Raw genomic sequence first — 11,602 nt, forward strand, 5'->3', positions numbered from 1 at the left:
ATCAAGACTGGGATTTGTCACTCCGTATGACGGAGAGGTATCTCTGGGCCCACTCGGTAATGCATCATCATAATGAGCTCAAAGTGACCAAGTGTCTGGTCACGGGATCATGCATTACGGTACGAGTAAAGTGACTTGCCGGTAACGAGATTGAACGAGGTATTGGGATACCGACGATCGAATCTCGGGCAAGTAACATACCGATTGACAAAGGGAATTGTATACGGGGTTGCTTGAATCCTCGACATCGTGGTTCATCCGATGAGATCATCGAGGAGCATGTGGGAGCCTACATGGGTATCCAGATCCCGTTGTTGGTTATTGACCGGAGAGCCGTCTCGGTCATGTCTACATGTCTCCCGAACCCGTAGGGTCTACACACTTAAGGTTCGGTGACGCTAGGGTTGTAGAGATATGAATATGCAGTAACCCGAAAGTTGTTAGGAGTCCTGGATGAGATCTCGGACATCACGAGGAGTTCCGGAATGGTCCGGAGGTGAAGAATTATATATAGGAAGTGCAGTTTCGGCCATCGGGAGAGTTTCGGGGGTCACCGGTATTGTACCGGGACCACCAGAAGGGTCCCGGGGGTCCACCGGGTGGGGCCACCCATCCCGGAGGGCCCCATGGGCTGAAGTGGGGAGGGGAACCAGCCCATAGTGGGCTGGTGCGCCCCCTTTGGCCCACCCCATGCGCCTAGGGTTGGGAACCCTAGGGTGGGGGGGGGCGCCCCACTTGCCTTGGGGGCCACTCCACCCTTGGCCGCCGCCCCCCCAAGGAGATCCCATCTCCTAGGGCCGGCGCCTCCCCTAGGGGAGCCTATATAAAGGGGGGGAGGGAGGGGCAGCCGCACCCTTGACTCTTGGCGTCTTCCTCTCCCCTGCTACACCTCTCCCTCTCGCAGAAGAACGGCGAAGCCCTGCTGCGGTGACTGCTGCATCCACCACCACGCCGTCGTGCTGCTGGATCTTCATCAACCTCTCCTCCCCCCTTGCTGGATCAAGAAGGAGGAGACGTCACGCTGACCGTACGTGTGTTGAACACGAAGGTGCCGTTCGTTCGGCGCTAGGATCTCCGGTGATTTGGATCACGTCGAGTACGACTTCCTCATCCCCGTTCTTTGAACGCTTCCACGCGTGATCTAGAAAGGTATGTAGATGCAATACGATCATTCGTTCCTAGATGAACTCATAGATGGATCTTGGTGAAACCGTAGGAAAATTTTTGTTTTCTGCAACGTTCCCCAACAGAAGCGTCAACAAAACCAGCCGGTTGTGAACAGTAAACAGTCTCCTTGAGATCACCATGAAGAAACGCATTTTTGACATCCAGTTGATGTATTGGCCACGAGTGAGAGGTTGCAAGGCTGAGCACCACATGGATAGTGGCTGGTTTGACGACCGGACTGAAAGTCTCATCGTAATCCACACCCTCCTGTTGAGTGAATCCCCGGGCAACCCACCGAGCTTTGTTGCGAGCTAAAGAGCCATCTGTGTGGAACTTGTGACAAAATATCCACTTCCCCATAACAATGTTGACACCTGCAGGCTTAGGCACCAAAGACCAAGTAGAGTTATTGATTAAAGCATGATACTCCTCTTGCATAGCATGGCACCAATTAGGGTCCTTAAGTGCTGTTTTGTACGTGGGTGGAATAGGTGATATGGGCGTGGAAGTTGCATCAGCAAGAAAGAGACGGCGCGGCATGCAATAGCCGTGTTTGGCTCGAGTAGTCATTTTGTGGGAATTACGTGGGGGGTTTGCTGGTTGTGCATGGCGAGGGAGACGTGGCGGAGGGGGAGAGGGCGTGCATGCCTTAGATCCCGAGGAGGATTCGGTGGGGCAGGCGACAGGCGCGGAAGACTGGGCGACAGGTGAGTCGGGGCTGACAGGCGCGGAGCGCGGGGTGGATGCGGCGTGAGTGGTTGATGGGGACGGGGGCAAAGCTGGCGAGGTGGATCCGGACAAAGGGGTTCGCTCCGCGGCGCGGGGAGTGGAGGTGGGGTCGGCATGTGGTTGGCGGCAGGTGGGTGCGGGGCTGCGCGATTGGTGGGGAGGCGGGGATGGTGGGGCGTGGGGCCAGTACAAGGTAGGCGGGGGCTACAAATCCGAGAGATTGGGTGGGTAGCGCGTGCAGGTGGGCGGATCTGGTGCGGGGTTGGACTGTGTAGCTGGTGCTGTGTATACGGAAATGAGTTTTCGTCAAAAGTGACATGCCGAGAGACAATAACGCGGCGAGTGGATAAATCATAGCACCTGTACCCCTTGTGTTCGAGGGGGTACCCTAAGAAAACGCAGCGAGTCGAGCGAGGGGAAAGTTTGTGAGGCATAGTTGCGGATGTGTTGGGAAAACACAAGCAGCCAAACACGCGTAGGTGGTCATAGGATGGATGAGCGCCGTGTAGGAGAAAGTATGGTGTGTTGTCAGCGATGGCTCGAGAGGGGCGGCGATTGAGAAGGTAGGTGGCAGTGTGTAAAGCTTCGACCCAGAAAGGGGGAGTAAGGTTGGCTTGGATGAGAAGGGAGCGAACAACGTCGTTGGTAGTGCGAATGAGATGCTTCGCTTTGCCGTTTTGGGGAGATGTGGGGGGGCAGGAGAAGCGATAAAAGATGTCGTTGGCAGAGAAGAAGGAGCGAAGGGATGAGTTGATAAATTCCCCTCCATTATCGCATTGCATGGCTTTGATAATGACATTGTGTTGGGTGTGGATAAATGTGAAAAGGCGTTGTAGCATGGAGGAGGTGTCCGACTTGTTGCGTAAGGGAAACGTCCAAGAGTAGTGAGTGAAATCATCTAGCACAACAAGATCATATTGAAATCCGGAGAAGCTTACAACGGGAGATGTCCACAAGTCACAATGTATTAAATCAAAGGGGGCATATGTTTTGCTAAAAGAGGAGGAAAATGGGAGACGCGCTTGGCGTCCTAGTTGAAAAGCAGTACATGGAGTGTGGGCACGTTTATTACATGAGCTAAGGAAATCATTGGCGATGGTAGACAGAGTGTGTGCGCCGGGGTGCCCAAGTCGACGATGCCACAGATCCGTCGTGGAGACAGTGAACGCCGCCGGTGGTGCATGGTTACTGCCGTAGAAGGGGTAGAGATCACCGTTGCTAACGGAGATCATGAGAACTCTCCGAGTGCGAAGATCCTTCACAAGAAAACCACAAGGGTAAAATTCAACTGAGCAAGAATTGTCCTTAGTAAAACGACGAACGGAAATTAAGCTAGTGACAACATGAGGAGAAACTAGGACATCGGTGAGGCGAAAATTATTGGGAGGGAGGGAGGTAGAGCCAGTGGCCGTGACGGGTAAGTGGTGCCCATTGCCAACCAAAATGCTAGAGGGAACATGCTTTAAAGAATAACTAGACCGGGTGAGGTTACCTTGGTTGCCGGTCACAAGAGAGGAAGCGCCACTGTCGAAGTACCACTCGGGTGCAGGAGCGGACGGGAAGCCGCTGTTGCTGTAGGCGGCGTTGAGCATGGCCGCGTGTTTCCAGGAGGAAGGAGGATGCTGGTGGAACGACGCATGAGTCGCCGGCGGGGCGGGCAGGAGCGGGTAAGCCTGCGCATGGGATCCGGGGCGCGGGCCAAGGACGCCGGCCGCATTGGGCGGGATCCAGCCGGAGCGCGGGGAGGGGAGCGCCATCCCGAAGGGCGCGAAGTAGCCGGTGAAGGGCGACGCGAAGGGAGGAGCGGCGTGGCCGCGTCCAGTGTTGTCGCCACGCCCACGACCACGGCCACGTCCACCGCGGTCACCACCATCGCGGTCACCTCGGCCATGGCCGGGGTGCGGGTGCGGCTGTGGAGGAGCGACCGGGGCGCCAGTAGGAGCGCGATCCGCACGATCCGGGGCGCGACCACCCGAGGTGGAGCTGGAACCAGAGGCGCCGCCACTCGACAGGGCGAACGCGGAGGCGCTCTCTTCAGCCGCGCGATGCTCCTGGGATTCCTCGGCGAGGACGACCCGGGAGAGGATGGTGTTGAAGGGCAGGTCCTGATCACCAAGGACGACCCGGATCGTGTCGAGCCGCTTGTCGAGGCCATGGAGGAACTGCGTGGTGAGGTCCACCTCGATGACGGCGCGGTCGATGTCGGCAAGAGCGTCAGTGAGGAGTTTCATCCGGCGGGCGTACTCGGAGATAGACAGATCGCCCTGCTTGAGGTTGCGATACTTGCGGTTGAGGATCATGAAGCGAGCGGCGCGATTGGCAAGAAAGTAGTCGCGGATCTTGGTCCAGAGGGCGAAAGTGGTGGTGGCGCCGACGACGTGATCACACATGGTGTCCGAGAGGGTGGCGTAGATCCACAGAACGACATGGGCATCAAGCTCAAGGTAGGTGGCGGAAGCATTGGGTGGCGGCGGGTGTTCGATGAGGTAGGAGACGCCGTAGCGGACGAGAACCATGATGAAGAAGGTTTTGCATTTGTGATAGTTGTGGTCGTCGGGGTTGAGGAGGAACTTGATGTGGTTTGTGATGTGATCCAGGAAGATGGGGTGGCGGGGAGCAGGCGCCGGAGGAGCAGGGGGGACGGTGGTGTTGAACAGAGGGGCAAACTGGGTGCCCGCGGCGGGGGAAGTGCCGAAGACGAACGGCGGGGAGGAAGCAGAGGAGGGAGCCGCAGCAGGCGCCGTCGAAGAGGAGGAGAGGTCGCCGGGGGAGGTGGCGGAGCTCGTAGCTTCGGCGGTGGAGGAAGAGGAGGCCATGGTGCGCCTGATAACTGATACCAAGTTGGAGAGATGATTTTATGTATATTGACTGAACCATCAAGTTACAGAGAGATATATATCCCCTCAGGGAGAGAGCAAGAGCTCCTGAAAATGTGGCACGCAGGCCACGAGCCTTGCTAGATCCTATAATCAAGGAGTGGACTAAGTTTACACTACTCAACGTTACAATTTACACAGATAGATGTTTAACATGTATTGCCCACAAGTCGCAAATTTACGCGGTAAAAAGTGTGTTGTGGTTCTTTTCCAGCGGCAAGTTTTTGTACTGGGTGTACCCCGAGGAAATAGCCGGTGTTGTGAACGGCGATTGTAACCACATTGCTTGATCAATAAATTTCCTTACCACCCAAAAACAAACAAAGAATGCTATATGCATTTTTGGTCATCTCATACCTGCTCGATATTTCGTTGCCGCTAGATTCTTGTGCAAGGGTCAAAACCCTGTTTCTTGTTGCAGAGTAGAACGGAACTTGAAAAACATAAGAATAAGAATAGTAATAGTCAAACATGCCGAGGGAGCATGCAGTCATCATACTTATGTCTCTGAAAGAGTCGTGGAGCTAAAGATTAGTCGGGTCAATGTAATTTCTTAGCCGTCGTAGTGCGTACTCGTAACAGCACTATCTAACCAATGACCCCCGCCAACTACATCAGCATGTTCCACTATCTGGCAACCATCTTTCTCAATTTTGAAACACACAGCCAAGATTTTCTTTTTTCGAGTGTACGCGAAAGGCATACCATAGCTTTATAGCCGAGATTTTCTCGGCACCGCGCAGAGATAAGGCCGTGTGGTTGGTGAGAAAAAGAAGAAGGGAAAATACACGTTGCGGTAAAGAGACGTTGCCATGCCATGACACGACGTCATCGTCCCAAAAGGGCGTAGGATCCAGCCAATCACCTACTCCTTGCTGAGAGGTGGCGACAAGTGCCATTCGACACAACGACGTATGACGTGTCCCGCTATCCGTTTCCCACACTCGAAGATATCGGCGTCGTGTGGGAGGATGGGCACGAGCTCCATGCCTCGTCGGAGGGCCCCGGGCCCGAGAACTACCGGCGGTGGCCAGATTCAGCCGAAGAGCAGCGTCCTTTTCAGCTACAGGGGACGAATAATCAACCAACCTACCGGGCGCGAGCGCGAGATCTTTCTTTTCAGCTTTACCGCTGCTGCGGGGCCATTCCGTGCTGCATCTTCTTCTAGGCCACAAGCAGCGGCAGAAGAAGCCAGCCTTTGGCGGCAACGACCGACCGACTGACCCAGCGAGCAGACGGCAGCGCGACCACTAGAAAATTCCGACCTGTCGTCCTCGGTTGAACCAGCAAACGTTGCTGATTTACCAAGTCACTCGCTCGCTCACCCACGGCTCACGAGCCACGCCCCGCTCCTGCCGCAGGAACCTGGGATGAGATAGATGGAGTGATAACACCGCTAGAACCTGAATGTAACAGCACGGCCGTCGTGGATTGGATTGCAGTTCAAACCAACCGGTGATTTTTTTTTCTTTCTTCTAGAGATCACACAATCTTTCAATCGTATCCACCAGAAGAAACCAAGTCCAGAACACGCTCACTCCAACAGCACAGCTCGCTGTTTCACCACACGCGAATTTGGCTCGCTTCCTTGATCCAGGAAGCAACCCAAAATGGTACTAGAAACTAATAAAAGTGAAAAAAGGAAGAAGAAGAAGAAGAAGAAGAACAGTGGGGAGAATGAATTTACAGGGAGGCTTGGCTCCGCCACGGACCATGGTCGTCATCTCGCTTGAGGTTGAGGGAAATGTACACTCGCTCGCGGACGCAAACTCGCTGCTGGCTCGGCTATTTACACGGGCGGGCAGGCAGGCACGCCGGCCGGCTGCCCAGCCCAGCTCGTCTCGCTCTCGCCACGGGGAAAGGGGGAAACGCACGCACGCACGCCACCTGGCATGCATGGCCAAGGTGGAATTGGTAGCCGAACGGTATCATCACTCCGCCGCAACGATCGCCGCCGGCCTGGTTGCGCGCAGGCTCGCGCTCCGCGGTTGCCGTAGCATCTCGACCAGCGCCTCAGCCTACGGAATCGCAAAACAAATTAGTACTCCGTACATCGGAAGCTGTAAATTCTGTTTGTGATTGTAATGGCCGAAACGATTGTGCTTCGAACGATTGGTACCTTGGTTTTGAGCTTGGGGCGCGCGGAGGAGGACTGGGAGAGGGCGACGAGGGGAGGGATGGCGCCCTCGCGGGCGACCATGGTGCGGTACGCCGCGTTGTCGTCGCAGATCTGGAGGAGGGAGAGCGTGGCGATCTCCTTCTGCCGCGAGGTGCCGACCTCCACCATCTCCACCAGCACGGGGATGCCGCCCTCCTCCACGGTGGCGGAGCGGCCCTCGGCGAAGCCCACCAGGGAGTGGAGCACGTAGGCGGCCTTGTCCACCATGCCGGACTCCGGGTCCGACATGAGGTCCAGCAGCGGGCGCACGGCGCCGGCCTCGACTGCGCGCAGGCGGTTCTCGCGCGCGCCGCTGCAGAGCGCGTAGAGCGCCGTGGCGGCGTCCTTCTTCCCGCGCGCGCCGCCGGTCTCGAGCAGGGACACCAGCAGCGGGACGGCGCCCGCGCGGCCGACGGCGGCCGCCGCGGCGCCGTCGAGCTGGGAGAGGCGGAGCAGCGCGCACGCGGCGTTCTCCCTGGCCGCGGGCGACGCGGCCGACTTGAGCGCGCGCACCAGCGGCCGTATCGCGCCGGCCTCGACCATGAGGGCCTTGTTCTCGTCGCAGATGGAGAGGTTGAGCAGCGCCGTCACCCCGTGCTCCTGCAGCAGCGGGTCGGCGTGCGACAGCAGGACCACGAGCGGCCGCACCGCCCCGGACGCCGCGATGCGGATGCGGTTGTCCGGGTTGTGCTTGGCGAGCAGGCGCAGCTCCATGGCGGCGCGGCGGAGCGAGTCGACCGAGGCCGAGGGCGACTCGAGCTCGGCGACGAGCGAGGAGATGGAGCCGTCGGAGGCCTCGGCCGCGCAGGAGAGCAGCAGGCGGTGGATGCCCGCGGCGGCGGCGGGCGTGAAGGAGAGGTCGTCGCTGCCGCACTCGCTGAAGGGCTCGGAGCAGGAGGAGTCGCCGCTGTCGCTGTAGCAGCTCCGCCGCCGCGGGGACACGGAGGCGTCCGAGTCCATCCCCTCCGCCGTGCTCTACCGGACGCAAATGCCGCGGCGGGCAGAGAACCTCGGAGGCGAGGGAGAGAGAGCTGGGCTGGGGGGATGGAAGGGAGGAGGAAGAATTGGGTGCGTTGCGTTCTCGGGGAGGAGACGAGCGGATGAAATAAGCGAGGGGGGATCGGGTGGGCTGCTTAAATTAATCGCGCTAATTATTATATTTAAGATAATCAGCCAATGGCCCTTCCGTCACTACTTTTCTGCCGCTTCTTTGGCTGGTACGAGCACCGCCACCGTCGGATCGGGAATCAGACGGCCCCGCTACACCACCCACCGTCGGAAAGGTACGTGGCGGATGCCGCGAGCGCCCGGCCGTCCGATGGGCATCCGGCGGGGGACGCGGGCCGCATCTCGTTAGGGACGGGCGGGACGAACCGGTAGCGCGGTGGGGGCGAAGAGTTCAGCGCGCGACACGTGCGACGACGGCCGCGTACGTACGGGGTCGCCCACGCACGTGAGGCCGGCAGGACGCGTGCAGGGCGAGCGGGCCGCACCACGTCGCGCTGCCTGCCGGTGGGCTGGGCCGGGCGGCTCGTGGCCCCACGGCGCGGCGGGGCTTGGGGTGGGGGGCAGGGATCGGGTAGGTGCCGCGGCGGTCGGCAGGGGGTGCCCCGTCCCCCGGTTCCCCTGATTTTGACGGTTTTGGCTGTCTTCGTCGTGAAAGTGAGGGGAATGGCCGCGTCCGGAATTGGAGGCAGCGTCTGCACACCTCGTGCCGTTTTGGCTTCTACCGCGTCATATACACAACGAATCATACTACCACGTACTAGTACGTACCCACAGGAGCATTTTTGCATGCCCCCATGGTGTCGGCTCCGAGTCGCCCGAGTCCTAAGTCCTTGGATGTTTCTGCGCTGGCCTATCATCACACCGTGAAATCAGGCCAACTCCATCGTGCGACTCCAAACAAACGTCCGTTTTATTTGAATTTTGTCCATTTGAGAGTGGGAATGAGGCCGTGTTTGTCTGAATTTGTGGATGCGTCAGCCATGCGCCCTACACACAGCCGCATTTCGGCCGCATCTTGTCCTCGTGCATGCAAATGTGAAACAAAGGATCTAAGCCGCGACCACGGTTCGCGCTATTTCACGCCGGCTGGCAACATAATCGGCGGCCTACAATCTGACGCCGACAACAAAACCAGCGGTTGGCACAGGAGCCAGCCTTCAAAAAGACACGCTTCATACCGGCAACAAAGCCAGCGGCCAACACAGGAGCCAGCCTTCATAATGGACAAGTTTTGTCGCTGGCAACAAGGCCAGCTGCCGGCACAGTAGCCAGCCTTCAAAAGAGATAAGTTTTCTTGCCGACAACAAAGCCATCGGTCGGCATAGGAGCCAGCCTTCAAAAAGGACTGTCATCGCGGCCGTCGTCTCACCTAGATCATGTCGTCGCGGTCTTCACAATGGCGTGATGTTGAGGTCGATGACGCCAGCGGGCGTAGTTGGGTCGACCACCACGCAGTCCGACGATGTAGAGAATCGCGTCTGGCCATGGTCGTACGTTGGCGGAACACAAAAATTCGGCGTGCCGTGTGAGACGGATGGGCTAGGGGAACGGTGTTGCGGCGGTCGATGGGACCGACGAGTCTGTGCTGGCCGCGGCCATGGCAGCGGCAGAGAGAATGGCTGGCATGGGGCGGGCCATCCCACCTATCGTGAGGTGGGCGTGTGCCTTGTAGACGATGGTCTCCTTGTCGTCAATCTCGGCCTGGTGTTGCATCGCACGCCGCAGGGTACACTCGGATGCGTACTGTGCGGCGGCCTTCTTCTCCTTTTCAACGGCTCGCCGGTCCCTCCTCTTCGCCGATTCCCTGTCGAGCTTGGCGGCAGATGCCGGCGAGAGCTCCGGCCGCAGCTTCTTCGCCACAGGCTTCTTCGCGGGAGGTGATGAGTCGCTGGGATTTCGCGTCATCGGCCATGATGGACGAAGAGAAGGGAAGGCCGGGGGCGCGGGAGGCTTTGGAGAAAAAGAAGGGAAATTGGCCGGTTGTGCCACCGCCGGGCGAATCAGGGGAGGACAAGGGCGCGCGTCCCGCTCGCCCACGCGCTGAGGCAAAATTAGACTCAAACTTGGACCGAGAATAGATCGAATGTGGACAGAAAACGAACGACGGTCCGTTTGCGGCCGCGTGTTATAAAACTACCCATGAGAACCGTCAAGTACAATTATATCCGCTAAAATAAACTCGTTACTTATTTGTACGCCACGTGCTCCATAACTCATTATTTTTCTCTCCCTCCATGTAGATCAGCTCGACGAGTCGCTGTGCGAACTCCCATGGGCGCGTTAACTCGTTGTTGAAGCACCTTTTGGCTCGTTTTTTCGCATTATGCACAAAAAAGCAAAGCATAATGCGAAGAAGAGAAGAAGGATACCTTCCGTCCGGGAGCGGAACGTCTGAACGTCCACCGCGACCAGTACGAAAGCGCCAAAAGGTGATCAAGTGGTCTGCATCGCTTGGGAAAGGAGGAGCCACGAAAGTACTACTACTACTACACTGATTAACAGATTAAAGGCGGCACTAGAGACCACTAGCACGTCCTTTGCGTCCCCGGTTGTACTTGAATTGACACGCGGTATGGCATGGCGCGATTGACCGGCCAATGAACGCGTGAACGAAAGGGGAGCTTTGGAGCACGGGCTCGAGCTCTCGGTCGCTGTGGAGGTGCTGGCGACCTCACCGGTCACCGGGCAGCACCCCGTGCGCAAGAGAGACGACGATTCCTGACGTGTTGAAAGCGACGCGGGCGGTAGCTACGCAAGGCGAGATCGTCGGCGTACCCGCCGCGGCGTCTATATCTCGCACTCATCAAGACCGTAGTATTAGTCGGGCAGGCCCATTTTACGCACAGTTAATTAAGAAAATAAAAATGAAAAGGGGAGTTCCAGGTAGATAGTGAACGGTGATAGCCATCGCGCCAACTGTACTTGTCATCTAATGGGGGGCGCCACCTACTTGAACCAAGTCTAGTGGGTTTTCTTCGGATTTCTTTTTTATTCCCCAGTTTTCTTATTTTTTTATTTGTTTCTTCAGTTTTTCGTTTTTCCTTTTCAGTTGGTTTAATTTGTTTATTTTCTTTGGTTTTCTTTGTTTCTTTTTGTTTTAGTTTCTACATTTTCTGTACATGTCAACAACATTTTTCTAATTTACGTTGACCATTTTTTCAATCAAAATTTAACACTTTTTAATACATGGTCAACATTTCTAGATACACATTTTAACATTTTTCAAATGCTTCATTAACATTTTTAAAATACAAGATTAATATTTTTTAGTACAAGGTCAACATTTTATCGATACATATTTTAAACATTTTCAAATGCTTGATTACCATTTTTCAAATACAAGATTATTTTTTTAATAAAGGGTCAATATTTTTTCTATGCACATTTAAAAATTACAAATGCTTCGATTATCATTGTTTTAAATGCAATATTAACATTTTTCTATACACATTCAACATTTTTTGAATGCTTCACTAACATTTTTGAATACTTGCTCAACAATTTTTTCAAATGCTTTATTAACATTTTTATATACATGATAAAAAATTCAACATTTTTTAATACATGGTAAACATTTTCTATATACATATTTAACATTTTTCAAATACTTGTTCAACATTTTTTAAATGCTTGATTAACATTTTTATATACATGATAACAAAAT

The 11,602-nt window shown here is 55.7% G+C and overlaps 1 protein-coding gene and 1 pseudogene across 1 annotated transcript; both read right to left on the minus strand.

Annotated features, from left to right (window-relative positions):
* Positions 1-3,393: 3,393 nt before the first annotated feature.
* Positions 3,394-4,784, minus strand: LOC147984353 (uncharacterized; annotated as a pseudogene).
* Positions 4,785-6,208: 1,424 nt separating this feature from the next.
* Positions 6,209-8,039, minus strand: LOC125536494 (ARM repeat superfamily protein). Its single transcript, XM_048699721.2, has 2 exons — positions 6,892-8,039; positions 6,209-6,790 (listed from the first exon to the last, which is right to left on the minus strand). Exons 1-2 carry the CDS (start codon positions 7,888-7,890, stop codon positions 6,704-6,706), a joined length of 1,086 nt encoding a protein of 361 aa, XP_048555678.2. The 5' UTR covers positions 7,891-8,039; the 3' UTR covers positions 6,209-6,703.
* Between the last annotated feature and the right edge of the window lie 3,563 nt (positions 8,040-11,602).

The sequence above is a fragment of the Triticum urartu genome, chromosome 2A, assembly GCF_056163025.1.
Source record: "Triticum urartu cultivar PI428250 chromosome 2A, HENAU_Tu73, whole genome shotgun sequence".
Taxonomy (NCBI): domain Eukaryota; kingdom Viridiplantae; phylum Streptophyta; class Magnoliopsida; order Poales; family Poaceae; genus Triticum; species Triticum urartu.